The sequence below is a fragment of the Carcharhinus amblyrhynchos genome, chromosome 1 (genome assembly GCF_965287045.1).
Source record: "Carcharhinus amblyrhynchos chromosome 1, sCarAmb.v2.hapA, whole genome shotgun sequence".
NCBI lineage: Eukaryota > Metazoa > Chordata > Chondrichthyes > Carcharhiniformes > Carcharhinidae > Carcharhinus > Carcharhinus amblyrhynchos.
Window position 1 is genome coordinate 11771295 of NC_137324.1, and position 22434 is coordinate 11793728.

At 45.6% G+C, this 22434-nt stretch overlaps 1 protein-coding gene across 1 annotated transcript in view; it reads left to right on the plus strand.

The window, feature by feature from the left end:
- The first annotated feature begins 1920 nt into the window (after nt 1-1920).
- LOC145346151 (BCL2/adenovirus E1B 19 kDa protein-interacting protein 3-like) overlaps nt 1921-22434 on the plus strand; it is a 39760-nt gene continuing 19246 nt past the window's right edge. Inside the window, exons 1-2 of the mRNA XM_080193507.1 lie at nt 1921-2262; nt 21280-21442. Of these exons, the coding sequence (XP_080049633.1) occupies nt 2226-2262; nt 21280-21442 (200 nt within the window). The 5' untranslated portion in view covers nt 1921-2225. The remainder of the gene's footprint in view (nt 2263-21279; nt 21443-22434) is intronic.

Below are 22434 nucleotides of genomic sequence, written 5' to 3' on the forward strand. Positions count from 1 at the left end.
GGAGGTTATGCTGAACTCAGTTAGGATATTGTGTACAGTTCTGGATGCCACAATATAGGAAGGAAGTGAAGAATTTAAAGAGAGTGCAGAAGAGGTTTACAAGAATCGTTCCTGGGATGAGAACCTTCAGTTATGAGGATAGTCTGGAGAGGTTAGGACTGCTCTCCTTGGAGACAAGAAGGTTAAAAAGAGAGTTGATTGAGATGTTCAAAATCATGGGGGGGTGGCGGGACAGTATAGAGAGGGAGAAATTGTTCCTGCTCGTAACAGGATCAAGAACAAGAGGGCGCAGATTTAATGGGATTGGCAAGAGAAGCCAAATGTGATGTGAGAAAAGAACATTTTCCCACAGCAAACGGTTCAGGTCTGGAAATGTGGAATCCCTGCAGTGCAGAAGCAGACCATTTAGCCTGCACCGCCCATATCCCTATAGCGTCAGGGGGATTAGCAGGGTGAATGTGTGGGGTTGCGGGAATAGGGCCTGAGTGGGATGTGGTCAGTATGAACATGATGGGCTGAATGGCTGTACTGTAGGAATTCTATGACAACTTCATGCAGTTTTCCTAGCTAGTCCTGCTGACGCTAATTAGCACGGCCAATCAACCTAACCTGCACATCTTTGGAGTGTGGGAGGAAACTGGAGGAAACCCACGCAGACACGGGGAGAACATGCAAGCTCCACACAGACAGTGACCCGAGGCCGGAATTGAACCCGGGTCCCTGGCGTTGTGAGGCAGCAGTGCTCACCACTGTGCTGCTGTGCCGCCCTGCCTGGAAGCATGGTGGAGCAGCAGGTTCAGTGGAGGCATTAGATGATGATTTGAGTAGGAGCAATGTGCAGGGGTTTGGGGAAATGGCAGGGGAATGGTATATGATTGTTCATTCGGAGAGCTGGAGCAGACATAATTGGCCTCCTTCTGCACCATTGCAACTTTGTGATTCTGTGAAACGCTGATAGGTTGTCTCCCCTCTCCCTCACCTACAGCAGGCTGCACACTCCTCCTAGTTTTGAGACCTCACCCTAAAAAATCAGGCATGTCCCCTCACCCATTCGGGACTCTCAATTTACCCTGACAGTGAGGTCTCCACCCCAAAGCAGGCAACCCCATCCAGGCACCCCATAGCCATGGGAAAATATATTAGTTTATTTATTAGTGTCACAAGTAGGCTTACATGAACACTGCAATGAAGTTACTGTGAAAATTCCCTAGTCACCACACTCCCGCACATTAAATTTCATCAGTCATGCTACAAATTTCCACCAATTTCTTATCCTTTATCTGGCCCGACTTGTCGGTATGGGAATCCCCCCGTGTGCGTTGGTTTCCTCCAACACTCCAAAGATGTGCAGGTTAGGTGAACTGGCCATGCTAAATTGCCCCTTAGTGTCAGCGGGGCTAGCTAGGGGAAATACATGGGGTTATCAGCGTTCGGGTACACTGAGGGAGAACTTAGCATGGTCAATGCACCTAACCAGCACTTATTTTGGACAGTGGGAGGAAATTGAAGCACCCGGAGGAAACCCGCACAGACACGGGGAGAAGGTGCAGACAGTGACCTAAGCCGGGAATCGAACCCGGGTCCCTTGGCGCTGTGTGGCAGCAGTGCTGCCCACTGTGCCACCATTGGCTTGGCACGCACCTCCCCCAGTTGAGAATTTTAAGACGCTTTAATTTGAGACCACCTCTCAGATTTCCTAAATTCCTTTCATTGCTTGGGCTCAGCCTGGCTGTTAAAAGAGAAAGAGAGAGAGAAAATAATTTCCCCAGCTCTTCCTTGGAGCAGTGACTGGTATTATTTCTATGCTGTGGGGACAGGAGGCTCTTTTTTTTTGTTTGAGACGCTGAGCTTTTGGGCGACGTTCCCTTATCCCTTTGTTTACAAGTTGATGATTCCCCAGGCTCACATGATCAGCGGAGCTGGGCAGTGCAGGGACTGACGTGCATTTTTGCACGTTCTGTTTTTTTTCCCTCTGTAAATGCTTTAGCAAAGCGCAGGCAGAAAAGCAGAGAGAGAAGGAGAGACAGAGAAAGAGAGAGGGAGCGAGCTATAGAAGCAGCAACTGGGAAAAGGAGACTCTGAAGCCAAAGAGAAAAGGAGGACTTTTGTTGTTAGATAACAGCACCAGTTTCCATTTCTGATCTACCCATTCCTCAGGAAGTTACGCTGCATCAGGAAAAAGAAAGGAGACAAAATCTGTATCTTTTGTTTGGCAAAAACTTAAAATGTCAGTTTCCAATTTAGCAGAAGAAAGTTTGCATGGTGAGTATTCCAAAGAAGCTCTCTCGGTACCTGTAATAATGTGCTTAATATTGCCAATGTTATTTCTAACAACTGTTTCCAATAATTCTCCAGAGCGTCCATGTGAGAGCAGACTTTTATTTCTCGCTGTGGGGTCCCGAAGCAGGATTTACTACAGCTGTTTGGCACCTCATTTGAAATAATATCCCCCCATTCTTTTCCAGATTTGAGCTGTTAAAATACACAGCTGTAAATGGGGATTTGCAAATATATTGATTTGAATTTTTTTTTGGGGGGGTGATGCTTCTGCGTTTAAAATATAATCAGTTGATTCAGGTGCACTTTGATTTATTCGTGTTTTTTTTCATGGCTCATTGATTCTGACGGGGGTGGAATCACTGGATCTCTGTTCTGCTTCGCGACTTGTCTTTATTCAAGTTTACCACTTGTCTTTATGAATGGGAGGAAAGCTGACACACAGAGAGGGTGGGGGAGGGGCCAGGGTAATTTAAAGCAACACTGTTGCTTTGAGGGAAAGAACTAATATTTTTATTCTCTCTCTCTCTCCCCCTCCCACACCCCAAACACTTCGGGAATATAGCTTCACCGTAAATGTAGTGCTTTGGCGGTGCAGTCAGGGTAGGGAGTGTTGACTGTGGCACACAGCAAGGTTCAACAAACCAGCAGTAAGACTGCTCGTTAATATAATGCGTGGTGGCACATCGCTGCCTCACAGCTCCAGGGACCCTGCTTTGATTCCTGGCTTGGGTCACTGTCTGTACGGAGACCGCACGTTCTCCCCGTGTCTGCTGCGGGTTTACCCCGGGTGCTCCAGTATCCTCCCACAGTCCGAAAGACGGGCTGGTAAAACGCATGCTAAATTCACTGAGGGATACGGGGCACCGCAGTCTGGCAACTAGGGTATTTTTCACAGTAACTTCATTGCAGTGTGAATGTAAGCCTACTTGTGACACTAATAAATAAACTTAAAAATGATGTCGGCTGAGGCCAGGATGCGAGTTGGACGCTTGGTCTTTTTGAAATAGAGTGGTGGGATCTGTTGTGTATATCAGGGGTCGCATTTGAAAGCATGTGTTGCATGTGAGTGACGGTGTGTCTGACAGTGTAGAGCTCCCTCGGTACTGGATTGCATTGTACCTGGATAGACCTTGTGCCCAGGTCTTGTAAGTGAGTCTCAAATCCATGACTTTTTTGGCAAAATGTGACGCAGCTCATGCTTGGGTGAGCAAATTAAAGCTAGGAGTTTTAAAACAAAGAGGTACAGTGCTGCACATGCAATAATAAACTATGTGTCTGTTCCCAGAGCAGGTGTCCTATTAGCTCAGGTATGGGGTGTCTAATGAGGAAAGGTTGAGCAGTGTCATAATGGTATTGTCACTAGACCAGTAATCCAGAGACCCAGGGCAAAATCCAGGGACCAGTGTTCAAAACCCACCGTGGCAATTAGTAAAATTTGTACTCAATAAAAATCTGGAATTACACTACTGTCCATGTGTAGGTTAGATGGATTATCCATGGTAAATCATAGAATTCCTACACTGCAGAAGGAAACCATTCGGCCCATTGAGTCTGCACCGACTACAATGCCACCCAGGCTGTAACCCCACGTATTTACCCTGCTAATCTCCTGACACTAGGGTCAATTCCGCACGACCAATCAACCTAAACTGCACAGTGTGTCAGGAAACCGGAGCACCCGGATGCTGAGAACATGTTTCCTCTTGTGGGGGTAACGCAGAATTTGGGGGCGTGGTTTAAAAATAAAGACCTCGCTATAAAGACAGGAATTTCTTTTCAGAGGATCATGAGTCTTTGCAATTCTCTTGTCCAGGGAGCAGAGTTGGCCAGATTTTGTGATTGACAAGGGTGTCAAGAGTTGGTGGCGTGAGTGTGGGTAGGCAGGGAAAGGCCACAGTCAGATCGAGAGGCCACAATCTTTATCAAATGGCAGCGCAGGCTCGATGGGCTGAATGGCCAACTTAAGCTCCTATTTCTTACATGTGGTGATATCAAGTTTCTATTAGTGGCAAAACCTTGGCAGCTGAGGTGTTGTGCAATACTGCGCGGCCACAATGTTCTGTACATATTAGCAGGTATCCTGTTGACCTGTTCACACTTGGCCTGAGAAGTGGACACATTATACCATTCAAGGCATAATATGTTTATCTGCTGGCAATATGGAGTTATGTCCCTTTAAAGTGACACAGTTCAGCAGTTATTAAGTAAACCATGAGTGATTATAAGAGTTTGATTGTTCCTTATGTTGCGGGTCAGAGCCTTGGGCTTGATAAGGTCACAAATCCTTTGCTTCCTTGTGCCAATTACGGTTCTTCACTTTGTTGGGGTACCTCCACTCTGTGGATTTCAAATTAATTTTTAAAATATTCTTTCATCGGATGTGGGCGTCACTGGTGAGCATTTATCATAGGATCCCTACATTGCAGAAGGAGGCCATTCAGCCCATCGGGTCAGCACCAACCACAACCCCGCCCAGGCCCTATTTCCAGAACCCCACGTGTTTTCCCTGCTAATCCCCTGGCGCTAAGGGGAAGTTTAGCATGGCCAATCAACCTAACCCGCATATCTTTGGACTGTGGGAGGAAACCGGAGCACCTGGAGGAAACTCACGCAGACACGAGGAGAATGTGCAAACTCCACACAGACAGTGATCCGAGGCCAGAATCGAACCCAGTTTCTTGGTGCTGTGAGGCAGCAATGCTAAGCATTGTGCTACCCATTTATAACCTCCATTCATCCCCCATTCTTAATTGCTTTTGCGGCAATTTAAGGGTCAACCACATTTCTGTGCGTTTGGAGTCACGAGTACTTCAGACCTGGTAAGGGCAGCAGATTTCCTTCCCTGAAGGGCATTAGTGAACCAGATGGATTTTTACGACAACGGTTTCATTGCCATCATTAGGCTTGTAACTCCAAATTTTGTTTTCATTGAATTCAAATTTCACCATCTGGCATGGCGGGCTTCGAACGTAGCTCACCAGAGCATTACCCTGGGTCTTTGGATCACTAGTCCGGTGATCGTGTAATGGGGAGTTGCGACAAGAAATGTGTTGTATTAATATAGATATCACCTTCCAAAGAGAGAATTGTACATTTACTTGTGGAAGGAAAAATTGCAGGGCTGTAGGGAAAGAGAAGATGGAACAGGTCACACATAGGAACATACAATTTACAAACACGTAATGATTTGAGTGTATCAGATGTTGGGGTTTGTAATGATTTGAGTTTATTTTGTTGTTGGGGTTTGTAATGATTTGAGTATATTTGTGTTGCTGGGGGTTGCAATGATTTGATTGTACCTGTGTTGTTGGGGATTTGTAATTATTTGAGTGTGTGTGTGTTGTTGGGGTTTGTAATGATTTGAGCGTATTTTGTGAATTTAGGTGAAGGAGTAGTCCATTTGGCCCCTTGAGTCCTCTCTGCCATTCAACAATACCATGGCTGAACCAATTGTAGCCTCAACTCCATGTCTCCACCAACCCCTTTGACTCCTTTGTTCGGCAAGAATCTTAAAAATTTTCATTTGCCTTGCCTTCACTGCTCTCAGAGGAAGCAAGTTCTGAAGGCTTGTGACCCTCTGAGAGAAAAAAAAACTCCTCATCTCCACCTTAAATGGGAGACCTTATATTTTTAGGCTGTGCCCCTGGTTCTAGTTTCTCCTGCAAGGGGGGAAGATCTTCCTGGTGTCTAATGTACAAAGTCCCCTCAGAATCTTATGTTTCAATAAGATCACCTCTCACTCTCCTAAACACCAGTGGATATAGGCCTAACCTACTCAACTTATTTTGAAGGGGTAACCAAGAAGGTAGGTGAGGGCAGTGTAGTCGATGTTATCTACATGGACTTTAGCAAGGCTTTTGACAAGGTACAGCATGGTGGATTGTTGCATAAGGTTAAATCTCAAGGGTCCAGAGCAACATTTTTTTCACACAGGGTAGTGAGTGCCTGGAATGAGCTGCCAGAGGCAGCAGTAGAGGCGGGCACAGTTTTGTCTTTTAAAGAGCATTTAGATAGTTACATGAGTAAAATGGGCATAGAGGGATATGGGCCAAATGCTAGCAATTGGGAATAGCTTAGTGGTTTAAAATAAGACTGCGTGGACATGTTGGGCCGAAGGGCCTGTTTCCACAGTGTAAACCTCTATGAATCTATGACTGTAAGTGCATGGGTGGGAAAGGATGAGAAGGATATGGGGCAGATGTGGGAAATTGGGACTAAATGTCCGGTATGGACTGGTTGGGCCAAACAGCCTGCTTCCCTGCTGTATTGCTTTCCTCAAAATATAATGGCCACCCTATCCAGACATTGTCAAGTGAACCATCTGTGCAGCTGCACAGATTGACTGGCGGGGCAGGCTCAAAGGGCTAGATGGCCTACTCCTGCTCCTATTTCTTATGTTCTTATGCTAATTTGGACTAATCGATTAGTCCTGTGTAAAAAAGCCAGTACAGATGTAATGGGTTGAATGGCCTTCTTCTGTGCTGTATTATGCCAACCCCATCAAGACCTTCCAATCAACATCTTCTATAAATACTCCTGTGCTCAATTTTTCTTGGTTCCCTTTGAAGTAATAACATGAGGTTGCCTCATCGGCAATGTTTAACTGTATTTACCTGTGATGAGATCCTCCTTTAACCATCTTATCTGTTGATTGTAAAGTTGAAGCTCCACTGATATTTTCTCAGTGATTGCTCATGGCTCTTGCTCAAGTTGTTCGAACATCTCCAGCGTTATGACTTTGTTGCTATCGCTTTTTTTATAACTCACCTGTATCACTCACCCATGTACAGTCTGTTGTTTGGTGTTGACCTGCTCCTGAGAGATCAACAAGCTGTTATCTGACGTGAATAACGCTTTAGTGTTCAATCTGGGTGCAAAAGTTCTACCTGAACTGAGAAGGGGTTTGTATCTGTTGGGATGGTTGTGTGCACTTTGTACTGGTGAGGGGGGGCATTAGATAGAGATCTTTATGATTGTGCCAGTCTTTGGTAGTGATGAGAGAACATGTTGCCTATTGATGAGAGAGACCAAAACTATGGCTCATAAAGATAAGATAGTCGCTAATAAATCCAGATGGGAATTTGGGGGGATTTTCTTTATCAAGAGAGTGGTTAGAATTTGAACCTCATTACCAGGAATAGTTTGAACATGGAACAATACATCACAGGAACTTCAACCCACACAAAAAAATGGGTGGAAACAGTGGCACAGTAGTTAGCACTGCTGCCTCACAGCTCCTGGGTTCGATTCCTGGCTTGGATCGCTGTCTGTATGGAGTCTACACGTTCTCCCCGTGCCTGCGTCGGTTTCTTCTGGGTGCTCCCGCACTCCAAAGATGTGCAGGTTAGGTTGATTGGCCATGCTAAATTGCCCCTTCACGTGCTGAGTTGTGCAGGTTAGAAGGATTAGCAGGGTAAATATGTGGGGTTATGGGGATAAGGCCTAGGTATTATTGTCGGTGCAGACTCGACGGGCCAAATGGCCTCCTTCTGCACTGTCGGGTTTCTATGAAAATGGTTGAGGAACATAGGATGGAGACGTTTCAGGTGAAGTACATGAGGGAGAGAGCAATGGAAGACTTCCTGATGAGGTGGGAGGAGGATTGATGTGTGTGTTAGATGGATTGGCCATGAGAAATATGTATAGTTACGGGGATAGGGCAGAGAAGAAGGTCTGGATAAGATACTCTGTCAGAGGGTTGGTGCAGACTTGATGGGCCAAATGGCCTCTTGTGCACTGTAGGGATTCTGTGATCCTCTGTATAAATCCTCTGCCATTCTGTGAAGAAATTCAGTGCTTGGGACACAGGCATGTTCAAAGACACGAGTTAATTTGTGATCGCAGCCATTTTCAGGTTGAACTGGTGCTACGCCAACCTGTGGTTGGGGATAAGGGTCAATAAGGAGATACTTAGATCACAGTTATGGCTGGGTCAGCATATACTGCCCATCCCTGATTGTCCTTTAATTGTAAAAAGTCTGACAACTTTTTACTGTGTTTACGCCAGTCCAACGCCGGCATACCCACATCATGTCCTTTAATTGACCAGCTTGCTAGGCCATTTCAGAGGGCAGTTGAGAAACAGCCATATGGCTGTGGCTCTGGAGTCATATGTAGGCCGTACCAGGTAAGGACAGCAGATTTCCTCCCCTGAAGGACATTAGTAAAAACTTTTTACAACAATCGACAATGGTTTCACGGACATTATTAAAGCTTTAATTCCAAAGTTTTATTGAATTCAAATTTTTGCCGTGGCGGGATTTGAACAGGCTGTGTTTCCTGCCAACCTCTCCCGAGCGTGCGCAATTCGAGTGGGTTGCTCCGTGGCAACAGTCAGAGTGCCCGAGTAACATCTCAGCTGGGCGGTGATGCTCTTTTAAGGAAGGAAATGACTGACCTATACTCATCCATAGTGGGTTATATCAATTCATGGAGAAAAGACACAGGCTGAAGGCAAGACACTGCACTCTCTCTCCGTCACGGACACCAGCGTGCTGGATTGAATCACAGCTGCTTGTAACCGCAATTCATACAACCAGTTAGCTTGAAAAGTGCACTTTTGCAAAAAAATAATCATAGGGTTGTGCATGGAACAAAGATTGATAGGAAATTATTGGGTTTTAGCGGTTGAACATGTCTGCTATCCATTCCGTCTGTGGAAAGCCCATGGCAGCACGTGCTTTATCAGAGTAGCAATTGGTGGTGTTCACCTGTGCTTGCCCAAGGAGAGGAGGCAGGGGATGGGGGGTGAGGAGAAGTGGATGGTGACCCAACAATCCCGATGCGATCATCGGGAAGACTCATTGGGAACCACCAAATTTTGAAATTCACACATGGCACGATTGTCCTGATGTCACTGGACCGAGCATAGAATCATACAGGGCAGAAGAGGCCCTTCAGCCCATCGAATCCACACTGACACATTAGGAACACCTGAACTCCCACCTAATCCCATCTGCCAGCGCTTGGCCCATAGCCCCTGAATGTTATGATGTGCCAAGTGCTCATCCAGATATTTTTTAAAGGATGTGAGGCATCCCGTCTCCACCACCCTCCCAGGCAGCGCATTCTAGACCATCACCAACCTCTGGGTAAAAAAGAATTTTCCTCTCATTCCCCCTGCCCATCACCTTGAACCTATACCCCCTCGTGACTGACCCTTCAACTAAGGGGAACAGCTGTTCCTTATCCACTCTGTCCACGTCTCTCAAAATTTTGTATACCTCAATCAGGTTGTCCCTCAGTCTTCTCTGCTCCATTGAAAACAACCCAAGCCTATCCAACCTTAACTTAAATGTTCCATCCCAGGCAACATCCGGGTGCATCTCCTCTGCACCCCCTCCAGTGCAATCGCATCCTTCCTATAATGTGGCGACCAGAACTGGAGAAGGGACTCCAGCTGTGGCCTCACCAAAGAACTATACAACTCCAACATGAGTTCCTTGCTTATGTATCTATGCCTCAACTGATGAAGGCAAGTGTCCCATATGCCTTTTTTACTAACATGCCCTTCTTCTTTCAGACACCTGTGGAGAAACGCACCAAGGATGACACGGTGGCACAGTGGTTAGCAGTGCTGCCTCACAGCGCCAGGTATCCAGGTTCGATTTCCAGCTTGGGTCACTACCTGTGCGGAATCTGCACATTCTCCTCATGTCTGCATGGGTTTCCTCCGGGTGCTCTGGTTTCCTCCCACAGTCCAAAGATGTGCGGATTGGCCATGCTGGATTGCCCCTTGGTATCAGTGGGACTAGCTAGGGTAAATGAATGGGGATGGGGCCTGGATGGGATTGTGATCCATTCAGACTCGATGGGCCGAGTGGCCTTCTTCTGCACTGTAGGATTTTATAAGGTCCCTTTGTTCCACAGAACTTCCTAGTGTCCTACCATTCATTGAATATTTTCTTGTCAAATTACTCCTTCCAAAGTGTATCACCTCACATTTCTCAGGGTTAAATTTCATTTGCCACTTTTCTGCCCATTTGATGATTATGTTTATATCTTGTAAGCCAAGACACTCCGCCTCACTGTTAACCACCCAGCCAACTTTTGTGTCATCGTCAAACTTATTAATCCAGCCCCCCACATAGTCATCTATGTAATTTATATGAATGATGAATAACAGAGGGCGCAACCCTGCACCTGCTATACCTGGTAAAAAGTCTGACAACACCAGGTTTTAGTCCAATCGATTTATTTGATAGTAAACGCACAAGCTTTTGAGGTTTCCCTCTTCATCAGGTGAATGGAGAGTTCTGGCCTCGGACAGAGCGTATAAAGCACAGACAGTTTAGCGATTACTGATTAGAATGCGAATCTTTACACCTAACCTGCTGTTCAAGTCCTAAAGTGGCCGACAATGTGAGTGGAAGGAGCACTGATCACAGGTTACAGAGATGTGTATTGTCTCCAGACAGCTCACTAATGCCTCCAGTGATTTTTCTCCTCTTGTACTTTCTAAAGGCTTTTCTTTCCCTTTTCATTGTATCCTAAATATCTCTGGTCATCCACGATTCTCTAGGATTGTTATTCCAATCGATCACTCTGGAGGGAACATGCTGGGCTTGTACCCTGCCCAGTCCTTTTTGAATGCCCCCCACTGCCCTTCGATAGATTTTTCCTTTAGTAGTTGTTCCCAGTCTAACTTGGCCTGATCCTGTCTTATTTTACTAAAATCTGCTTTCCACCAATTTTGCAGCTTGTCTATTTTGTTCCCATAACCAACTTAAGCAGCCCTTAACTGTGCACGCGTGGAGGTCTGCACACGGGTAGACAGATACTGCCAATCTGGGCTCAGCAGAATAATGTCAGTAGATTTCCACACATGCGTGGACCAGTGTTCATGCGCAAACTGTCATGTTGTATTGGCCGGAAACACAGTGATTGTGATATCCTTTCAGACTGAACTTCAGAGCTTTAGGTTCTAGTTGGTTGCAAAGTGGTCCTTCAACAGAAGGCGGGGAAGACAAAGCAGAGAACTCACTGGCTCAGTAATCCATAAATATTCATAAATAATGAGAGCTCTAGAAGTTTGGACAAGGATCATTTGGTCTATGGTTAAGTTGGATATCTAACTTGTGTTCGAGACTTTGTCTCCCCTTCCTAACCCCTCTCTCCCATTTCGTTTCTTCTCCCTCTTTCTCTCTCTTCTGCTACACTATCCCTCTTCCCTTCCTCCTCTCAACTCCTCTTTCACGTCTCTCACACACAGTTTTCTCTCTTTTTCTCATTCTTTCTCTTTCCTTTCACTTCACTTATCTCTCTTCCCTTCTATCTCTCTCTTTTCCTTTCCATCTCTGTCTCTCTCCCTTTCCATCTCTTTTTTCTCTCTCTCCCTTTCCATCTCTTTTTTTCTCTCTCTCCCTTTCCATCTCTTTTTTCTCTCTCTCCCTTTCCATCTCTTTTTTCTCTCTCTCCCTTTCCATCTCTTTTTTCTCTCTCTCCCTTTCCATCTCTTTTTTCTCTCTCTCCCTTTCCATCTCTTTTTTCTCTCTCTCCCTTTCCATCTCTTTTTTCTCTCTCTCCCTTTCCATCTCTTTTTTCTCTCTCTCCCTTTCCATCTCTTTTTTCTCTCTCTCCCTTTCCATCTCTTTTTTTTCTCTCCCTTTCCATCTCTTTTTTTCTCTCTCTCTCTCTCTCTCCCTTTCCACCTCTCTTTTTCTCTCTCTCCCTTTCCTTCTCTTTTTCTCTCTCTCCCTTTCCACCTCTCTTTTTCTCTCTCTCTCTCTCTCCCTTTCCACCTCTCTTTTTCTCTCTCTCTCTCTCCCTTTCCACCTCTCTCTCTCTCTCTCTCTCTCTCTCCCTTTCCACCTCTCTTTTTTTCTCTCTCTCCCATGGTATGCATGCAAGAAACAATACTTTTCACTGTATCCCAATACATGTGACAATAATAAATTAAATCAAATCAAATTAAATCTCCATTGCATTCGCTGAGAAGAAATAAAACAGACTTGTACCAAATCACACCTGGCGTTCAGGTCTCAGATGGTTTTTTGCGCAGTGAGTTACTCTGAGAGTAGTGGCTATTGTTCTGCAGGCTACGAGTTTCCAGCAATGTCATTGGGCACCAGTCAGTGTGTGGAAAAAGCGAATACTACCTTGCTGTTCAGTGAAAGGAGCAAGTTAATTCTGTGGCAGCGTGTGCAGATTCAGACACGGGTTGTTTCTCTTTGCAAACATCAGGAAGTGGGAATGTTTACTGGCTCAAACTTGTTATCACATGTGTTTACTTGTTTAGAGAGGTTTCACTTCCTGTTCACAGGACTTTAATCAAAGGCTTGTATTAATGTAGCAGTCTTTATGACCACACAGTGTCCCAAAGCAATTTACAGCCAATGAAGTACCTTTTTGAGGTGTAATTGTTTTATAATGTGGGAAACACATCAGCTAATTTGTCCACAACAAGCTCCCACAAAAAACAGCATGATAATGACTGGATAATCTGTTTTAGTGATATCCCACCAGCAACCACAGAATCCCTGCACTGCGGAAGAGATCATTCGATCCCTTGGGCTTGCACTGACTTCCTGACGGAATATCTTATCCAGGCCCTCTCTCCTGCCCTATGCCCATAACCCCACGTATTCCCCTTGGCTATTGCACCAGATCTTTATCTACACCTTATCAATGACTGTCACACTACATTCTTCAACCTCTCCTCTCCTCTCCTACATGCTCGATGAATGGTATGCTTTGTATGTGTAGCGCACGAGAAACAATACTTTTCACTATCTCAATACATGTGACAATAATCAATCGAATCCGTGTCAAAGAACAAAGAAAATTACAGCACAGGAACAGGCCCTTCAGCCCTCCAAGCCTGCACCGACCATGCTGCCCGACTGAAATAAAACCCCTTACCCTTCTGGGGACCATATCCCTCTATTCCCATCCTATTCAAAGTCACTATCGTATCTGCTCCCCGACAGCAAATTCCAGGCACCCACTCCCCTATGTGTAAAAAAAAACTTGCCTCCTACATCTCCTTTAAACCTTGGCCCTCGCACCTTAAACCTATGCCTCCTTGTAATTGACTCTTCCACCCTGGGAAAACGTTTCTGACTATCCGACACATTAGTATACCTTTAAGAACTTTTTTTTTAAAAAACAAAAACACAATTTCTCCAGCTCACAGCTTCAGTGATGTCAGCGTTCCTGGCTTGACTGGAAATGTCCTTTTAAGTGCTACTTAAGTGGCTAAAATGGCATTGTTTGTGTTTACTTTGGGGTTAGTTTTGCGATCCTGCATGGTTAGGAGGATGTTTTTGGACAGGTTTTTGTTTCATTTTCGGTTTAGAGCTGCAGGTTTGAGTTTTAGTTTTAGAAGGGACAGCAAGTTGAAAAGAAGTGTTTTCCCTCTCTTGTTGTCTTGAAAATTCTGTTCATTAGCTGAAAGCAAGATCTTGTTTTTCTGAAGGGTGTAAGTTTGCTGTTGTTGGGGGGCTGAACCAAAGTCTCCCTGGCGTTTTGGAAAGTTGTCTTATCTTAACTGTTTGGAGTGAATCCATAGAACTGCAAACTTCAACCAAAGGACTCAAATTCCCTTATCACGTGAGCTGTAGACTTTGCTATATTGAAGCTGTTTGAAGGGTTTTGTCTACGGCAAGAGTTTTGGTTTGATTGGAACACATTAAGTATCTTTGTTAAAGGTTATACATTATAGTGGTTGTTTTGAATCTTGTTTGTAATTGATAAAAGCTCTTGCCAATTTTCTGACTATACATGTTGACTATATCCTTAAATAAACTTTGTTTGATAAAAGCTCCCTAGTGGGTCATTTGACTCCTGCCTAAAGTGAACCATATCATGCTTATCCTAGCCAAATTCAAGATGTGGGCTCCATTAAAAACTTTGGAGTCTCAGACCTGAACCATAGCAAATCAAATCAAATTAATTTAGTTTGGGCGGAGAACACCAGGCATGCTTAGTGGTGTGATGTGCACCCGAATGGGTTTACAGTAGGCAACCTAGGAAAAACAATCTAAAGCTGGTTAAACTGGATGACAGACTCCGTGCTAAGTATTATCTCTTAATTACTTCCTCATGCTTGGTGACAGCAGCAAGTCTGCACTAATTTAAAACTGTCTTTCTACAGATAGTTAAACAACTCCCTTCCATATTCAATTAGTGCGAACAAGTGTTTTGTCATTTCCCCCTTTTAGTGTGCGGAAGGAAAATAGATTGAAATACAAAAACAAAACATCGTGTGCACACTGAAAAGAAATGGAAAATCCTGGAAACACTCCCACAAAAGATCAACCAGACTGGAAATGTTGGCTCTATTCCCTCTCCAGAGATGCTGTCAGGCCTGCTGAGTTTCTCCAGCATTTTCTGTTCTTGTTTCCGATTCCAGCATCCGCAGTATTTTGCCTTTATCTCAGCAGCATTGGGCGATCGGCCATGATCGTGATGGATGGCAGGGCAGACCCGAAGGGCTGAGTGGCCTCATCCTGCTCCTATCTTCTATATTTCTATGTCAGTGGACAGAGAAAATTGGTGAGGACTGGAACAATGTGAGAGATGTGACAGGTTTTAAACAAGTGCCCACTGACTGACCCTCTATTCTAACATAGAGTTGTTGTCGCCAGATTCCTCTACCATCGGGAGACTTGGATTGTGTATTGAGTACAAGAAGAATTGTCTCAGCAGTGTCACTACCGCGTCCTCTGGATTCAATAGCAGGACTGTTCAGAACAGCCTTCTTGAAGCCACCTCTACAAACATTTAGGCAAAACTCCTGCAAAATCAACTTTGATGGTCTGGACACTGTGTCCTGATGACCAAAAAGCATCTTCCCTCACCAAACCCTGTTTTCCCAACTTGCAAATTCTCAACGTTCCAGGGGAGGACAAGGAAAACGCTTCAAAGGTGCTCTGAAACTCACCGTACAGCATCGACATTAATTAGTGGGAGGTGGTTGCTACCACTCGTTCAAAATGGCGATAACTTTCCATTAAGGTGCACCGCACTCAGAGTCCCAGTGTCTTAACGATGAGGCAGAGCAACAGCAGAGGAGGAAAGAAAAGGCAGCAAATCCTGTTCTCTGGATCCCACTACCTCATTGGGCACATGGGGCAGTATGTCCCAAGGTTAGAGGGTCTATTTAGTCACATGTGGACCCATGGCTGTGTGGCTGAATGGTCTGCTTAATTTTAACTTCTAATATGCTAAAAGATCATCAATCAAGCAAACCCAATTTTTGATTAAAAGTTGTTTTGTCCAGGTACACATCCAAATGCCTTTTCAAATGTCCTACCGAATCTGCCTCCTATCAGGCATTGGATTCTAGATCTTACCAGCCCTCTGTGTGAAACTATTCCTTTTCAATTTCACTTTTGAAGGGAGCATGTAAACAGCCCTCCTGCCTGACCCTTTAAGCGTCTGCAGATCACACGTCGTACTTGTCAGCTATCTTGGAACGAATCGGATCGGAGTGGAAGGAAATCGGCTTCAGTTCCGAGAGACGGCCAAAGAAGAAGGAAAGTCTATGGATGTGAGAGTGTGGAGTGATTCTCTAAACCCGGCGAATGTGAGGTTGTTAAAAAGTCGTACGGTGTGTTAGCTTTTATTGGTAGACGGATTGAATTTCGGAGCCATGAGATCATGTTGTAACTGTACAAAACTCTGGTGTGGCCGCGTTTGGAGTATTGCGTACAGTTCTGGTCGCCGCATTATAAGAAGGATGTGGAAGCATTGGAAAGGTTGCAGAGGAGGTTTACCAGGATGCTGCCTGGTACGGTGGGAAGGTCTTATGAGGAAAGGACTTGAGGTTGTTTTCGTTAGAGAGAAGAAGGTTAAGAGGTGACCTAATTGAGGCATACAAGATGATCAGAGGGTTAAATAGGATGGATAGTGAGAGCCTTTTTCCTCAGATGGTGATGGCTAACACGAGGGGACATAGCTTTAAATTGAGGGGTGATAATTATAGGACGGATGTCAGAGGTAGGTTCTTTACTCAGGGTAGTAAAGGTGTGGAACGCCCTGCCTGCAGCAGTTGTGGACTCACATTAAGGGCATTCAAATGGTCAGTGGATAGGCATATGGATAACATTGGAATAGTTTAGGTTAGAGGGTCATTAGATTGGTTCCACTGGTCGGCGCAACATCGAGGGCTGAAAGGCCTGTACTGCGCTGTAATGTTCTATGTTCTTACTTTTAAGCACTATGTTTGCTTGAGGCACGAGCAGAAAAGAACTGTTTTTATGCCAGTCCCTTTTCTCCAGCAGAACTTTGCACAGGGCCTCTTCTGCGCTGCAGTACTCTAACTGCTCTTTGCTATGAATAGAGATCTCCTAAATTTGTGTGAAAGGTTCTTGGAGTGTGAAGAGTGAAAGATCCTTTCCCCTGGTTGGCGAATTGGTGGCAGGAAGCATTCAGTCATAAGAACATAAGAACATAAGAACATAAGAAATAGGAGCAGGAGTAGGCCATCTAGCCCCTCGAGCCTGCCCCGCCATTCAATAAGATCATGGCTGATCTGTCGTGGCTCAGTTCCACTTTCCCGCCCTCTCCCCATAACCCTTAATCCCCTCTCTTATCAAGAACCCATCAACCTGCTTCTTAAAAATATTTAGCGAGGCAGCCTCCACCACTTCAACGGGCAGAGAATTCCAGAGATTCACCACCCTTTGAGTGAAGAAGTTCCTCCTCAACTCCGTTCTAAACTGCCTCCCCTTTATCTTGAGGCTGTGCCCCCTAGTCCTACTGTCTTTTTTGAGCGGGAAGAGTCTCTCCACCTCTATCCTATCCATCCCATTCATCATCATATACGTCTCAATGAGATCTCCCCTCATTCTTCTAAACTCTAACGAGTACAAGCCTAGTTTATTCAGCCTCTCCTCATAGCTCAATCCCCTCAACTCCGGTATCAGCCTAGTAAACCTCCTCTGCACTCCCTCCAGGGCCAAAATATCCTTGCGCAGGTGCGGCGCCCAAAACTGCACACAGTACTCCAGCTGCGGCCTCACCAATGCCCTATACAGCTGCAGCAAGACCTCCCTACTTTTATATTCAATCCCCCTCGCTATGAAGGCCAGCATCCCATTCGCCTTCCTGACCACCTGCTGCACCTGCAAGCTGGGTTTTTGCGACTCATGCACAAGGACCCCGAGGTCCCTCTGCACCGTCGCCTGCTGCAGTTTTTCGCCACGTAAGTAATAGTCCTTCCTACCATTCTTCCTACCAAAGTGGACCACCTCACACTTGCCAACATTAAATTCCATTTGCCATTTCCTGGCCCATTCGCCCAGCCTATCTAGATCCTTCTGCAGACTCTCCACACCCTCCGCACAATTTGCCTTTCCACCAATCTTGGTGTCATCAGCAAATTTCGACACCCTACACTCGGTTCCCTCCTCCAGATCATCTATATAAATGGTAAATAGCTGAGGCCCCAGCACCGACCCCTGGGGCACCCCACTAGTCACCAACCGCCAATCCGAATAGCACCCATTGACCCCCACTCTCTGCCTCCTATTTGACAACCAATCCTCTATCCACGCTAACACCCTACCCCCAACTCCATGTCCCCTGACCTTCTGCAATAACCTCTTGTGAGGTACCTTGTCAAACGCCTTCTGAAAATCCAGAAAGACCACATCCACCGGCTCTCCTCTATCCACTGCCCTAGACACATCCTCATAGAACTCCAGTAAATTTGTCAGACACGACTTCCCTTTAATGAAACCGTGTTGCGTCAGCCCTATCAAGCAATTCCCTTCAAGATGCCTCGCAATTTCCTGCTTAATGACGGATTCTAACATTTTACCTACCACAGACGTTAAACTAACCGGCCTATAATTCCCCGCCTTTTGCCTGGCACCCTTCTTAAACAACGGCGTAACATTAGCCGTTTTCCAATCTTCCGGCACTTCCCCGGAATCCAGCGACGTCTGGAAAATAACCACCAAGGCATCCACTATAACCTCCGCCATTTCTTTCAGAACCCTCGGATGCATTCCATCCGGTCCTGGGGACTTGTCCACAATCAGCCCCTCCAGTCTGTCGAGCACCGCCTCTCTAGTAACAGTAATGTCATTAAGACCCTCCATTCCTACCACCTTTCCATCGCTAACACCCGGCAAATTATTCACGTCCTCCTCCGTGAAGACAGAAACAAAAAAGTTATTCAAGACCTTCGCCATATCCCCATCCCCTACCACTAGCTCCCCTTTCTCATCCTCTAAAGGACCAACGTTCACCCTAGCCAGCCTCTTCCTTTTTATATATTTATAAAAACTCTTGCTATCCTTTTTTATATTAAGTGCTCGCCCAGCTTCATAGCTTCTCCTACCCTCCTTTATCAACTTCTTTGTCAATCTTTGTTGACATTTAAACCTTTCCCAATCCTCTTCTCGCCCACTGCTCTTAGCTACTCTAAATTCCTCCGCTTTTAATTTAACACTTTCCTTCACCTCCTTCGTTATCCACGGCTTATTACCTCTCCTCCTACGGTCCTTTTTGACCATCGGAATAAATTTCTGCTGAGCACCAAGAAAGATCTCCTTAAAGATCCTCCACTGCTCCTCAGCAGACCTACCTTCCAACGCACTCCCCCAGTCCACATTTGCCAATTCTTCTCTCATCCTACCATACTCCCCTCTATTCAAACAAAGGACGCGTGTCCGGGAACCCACTTTCTCCTCCTCCATCTGCACCAGAAACTCCACCATACAATGATCACTCTCTCCAAGAGGATCCTTCACCGCAAGGTCCCTAATTCTACCCGCCTCATTACATAGCACCAGATCCAAGATAGCTCGCTCCCTCGTCGGCTCCAACACACACTGTTCAAGGAAATTATCCCGGCAGCATTCCAAGAACTCCTCCTCGAGCCCACCTCGTCCAACATGGGTCGACCAATCAATATGCAGATTGAAATCTCCCATAACTACTGCCGTCCCATTCCTGCACGCCGCACTTATTTGCGTGTTAACAGCCCGCCCCACCTCCAGATCATTATTCGGGGGCCTATAGACGACACCCACCAGCGTCTTCCTCCCTTTGCTGTTCCTAATCTCCACCCACAACGATTCCATGTTCTGCTCTTTGGCTCCGATATCATCCCTTGCTACCACCTTGATACTATCCTTAATCAGCAGAGCTACGCCACCCCCTCTTTCCTCCTGCCTATCCTTCCTAAACACTTGATAGCCCTGTACATTCATCTCCCAGTCCCTGCCACCTTGTAGCCACGTCTCTGTAATGGCCACCAGATCGTATCCATTTGTGTCGATCTGCGCCACCAGCTCATCCACTTTATTCCGAATGCTTCGTGCATTCAGATAAAGCGCTTTCATCCCAGCCTTCACCTGGACCCTATTTGCCGTAACGCCACCAATTGGGACATCCTTGGCCTCTTCCCTTACCTGTACCCTATCCTTAACTTTAGACCTCGTAGCGTCACCTACCCTCGCACCCTCCCCCCCCCTAATTAGTTTAAAGCCCTGTCTACAGTCCTCTTTACTCGATTCGCCAACACTCTGGTCCCAGCACGATTCAGACCAACCCCATCCCGCCCGAACAAGTCCCACCTACCCCAATACTGGTGCCAATGCCCCATAAATTCAGGATTAACATTTGAAGAATGAATGGAAAGGTTTGACAGATGATCACCAAAAATGCTTTGCCACAAGCGGTGATTGAACTGTTTACAATGGCAATTGGATAAGCATTCAAAAAGGAAGAATTGAATTGGAGTCATAGAATTCCCCACAGTGCAGAAGGGGCTATTCGGCCCATCGAGTCTGCACCGACCTCAACCCCACCCAGGCCCTATCCCCACTAACCCCATGCATTTAGTCTAGCTAGCCCCCTGACACCAAGATGCAATTTATCACGGCCAATCCGCCTAACTCGCACATCTTTCGGACCGTGGGAGGAAATTGGAGCACCCGAAAGAAACCCATGCGGACACGGGGGGGAGAATGTGTGGACTTCGCACAGACAATGACCCAAGCTGGGAATCGAACCCGTTGCTGTGAGGGCCAAACGGCTTTATTCTTTGATGTAACAATTCCGTGACTGTACGGTTCTTGAAGTGGGTCAGAAAATGCAGTTAGAGAAGGCAGGTTTGGTATCGGTAGAGATACAGTCAGCAACACAGGATACTGGGGGAGAGAAGTTACTGAGTGACAGTGTGACGGAGCTGGATTAACATCAGTAGATTCACAGTCAGTAGCACATGGTGCTGGGAGGAGATGCTTACTGAGTGATAGTGTGAGGAAACTGGGCTAATAACACTTCCCATTTAATCCACCCTATGTTTTCATAGTTCACAATGATGTTACAGTTATTGATCTTGTAGCATCTACACTGCTAATGAAGTGCTTTTGCAATCTTGCAATCACCATGGAAATGTACAAACCAGTGCATGAACCTGAATCTACTGTAAACCTGTTAACATTCCAGGACAGCCCACTCACACATGTTGTATAGATAGAAATTGATGCTATCAGTTTCTTCACTAACTGACCAGGTTGGATTTGTCCTGCTTTTTTATGGGAAGGACATATCTGGCTAATTTTGCAAATTGTTGTACAGCATGGCAGGGTGGCCCAGTGGTTAGCACTGCTGCCTCGCAGCACTAGTGACCTGGGTTCAATTCCAGCCTTATGTCACTGTCTGAGTGGTGTCTGTACGTTCGCCCTGGGCCTGGGTGAGATTGTTCTCAGCGCAGACTCGATACACGAGTGGACAATAATTCTTAAAAATATATTAATACATTCAAAATATCAGCATATGTTTTTAAATCATAATCACTTGTTTAAAATCGCTTACTGCAATTCATACATGTGTAAAGTGCTTTCTTGTTAGCTAATAAGTCTATTTTAAAATCATATAACTCAATGCTGGTCACTCTGTCAGAGTCTGAATGTCTAATAGTGAACTGCACTGGAGGGATTCTATCTTTTACATTGGTGGAACTGGTCCCTGGGATTCATTGACAATTTTGTTCCAAAGGTGGCTCCTTTTCATTACCTGCCCTTCTCTTTCTCTCAGGTTCATGGGTGGAGCTGGACTACAGTCAACACAGCAGCCCACGGGCCCTGGAGCATGTGCCTTCCTCGACCTCCATCCACAATGGAGACATGGAGAAAATCCTCCTGGATGCGCAGCATGAATCAGAAAAGAACAGTTCACGAGGCAGCTCTCACTGTGACAGGTGATTTGAGCCATGCTTTCCATTATGTTCGCTAACCCACAGGGAATGTTTCTGTGATAATTGCACTATCGTCCTTCTCTCAAAGCCCCACAGTTATCAGGTCCAATGCTCCGGAGATGAGGGACTTGTTGTATGAAGAGAGATTGAACAGTTTAGGCCTTTACCCTCTGGATGAGAGGGTACCCTCAAGAATGAGAAGAAATCAAATTGAGGTATACAAGATGATAAAAGGTTTGGATAAAGTAGATGTGGAGTAGATGCTTCCTCTGGTGGGTCATTCTAAGAAGAGAGGTCATAGTCTTAGGATAAGGGGTAGCAAATTTAAAAACGAATTGAGGAGAAACTACTTCTCCTAAAAGGTTGTCAATCTGTGGAATTTGCTACCCCAAAGTGTGGTGGATGCTGGGACAGAGAGTAAATTTAAGGAGGAGTTAGACAGATTTTTAACTGGTTATGGGGAAAAGGCAGGAAAATGAGGATGAGGAACGTATCAGCCACGATCGAATAGCGGAGCAGGTTCGATGGGCCGAACAGCCTAATTCTGTTCCTATATCTTATGAACTTATGAAAATAGTTCAAAGATAATATAAAAGGGTCTAGTGGTACAGGAGGAGGCCAGATATTCTCAAACCCTCAAGTCAGTTCCACCCTTCATGCGATCATGGCTGACCTGTGACTGAACTTCATGGGTGGGATTTTTCCGGCCACTCTTGCCCCGAAACTGGAAAACCCCGCCCGAGGTCAATGGACATTTCCACCGTCTGCCCCTCGCCCGCTCCGATTCACGTGCCGGACAGGGCGGTAAGATTCACCCCTATATATTCACTTCTTTTCCACTTTCCTCAGTGTGAATATGTTTAAAATTCTATCAATTTCAAAAAGACTGCAAAAAACATTTTGGATGGAGTAGTGAGTGAACGTGGGAAGAAAGGGCTGAGCTAAATTGTAAGACAAAAAAGATGTTTGGAAGTGTCTGAAAAGGAGTCAGACCA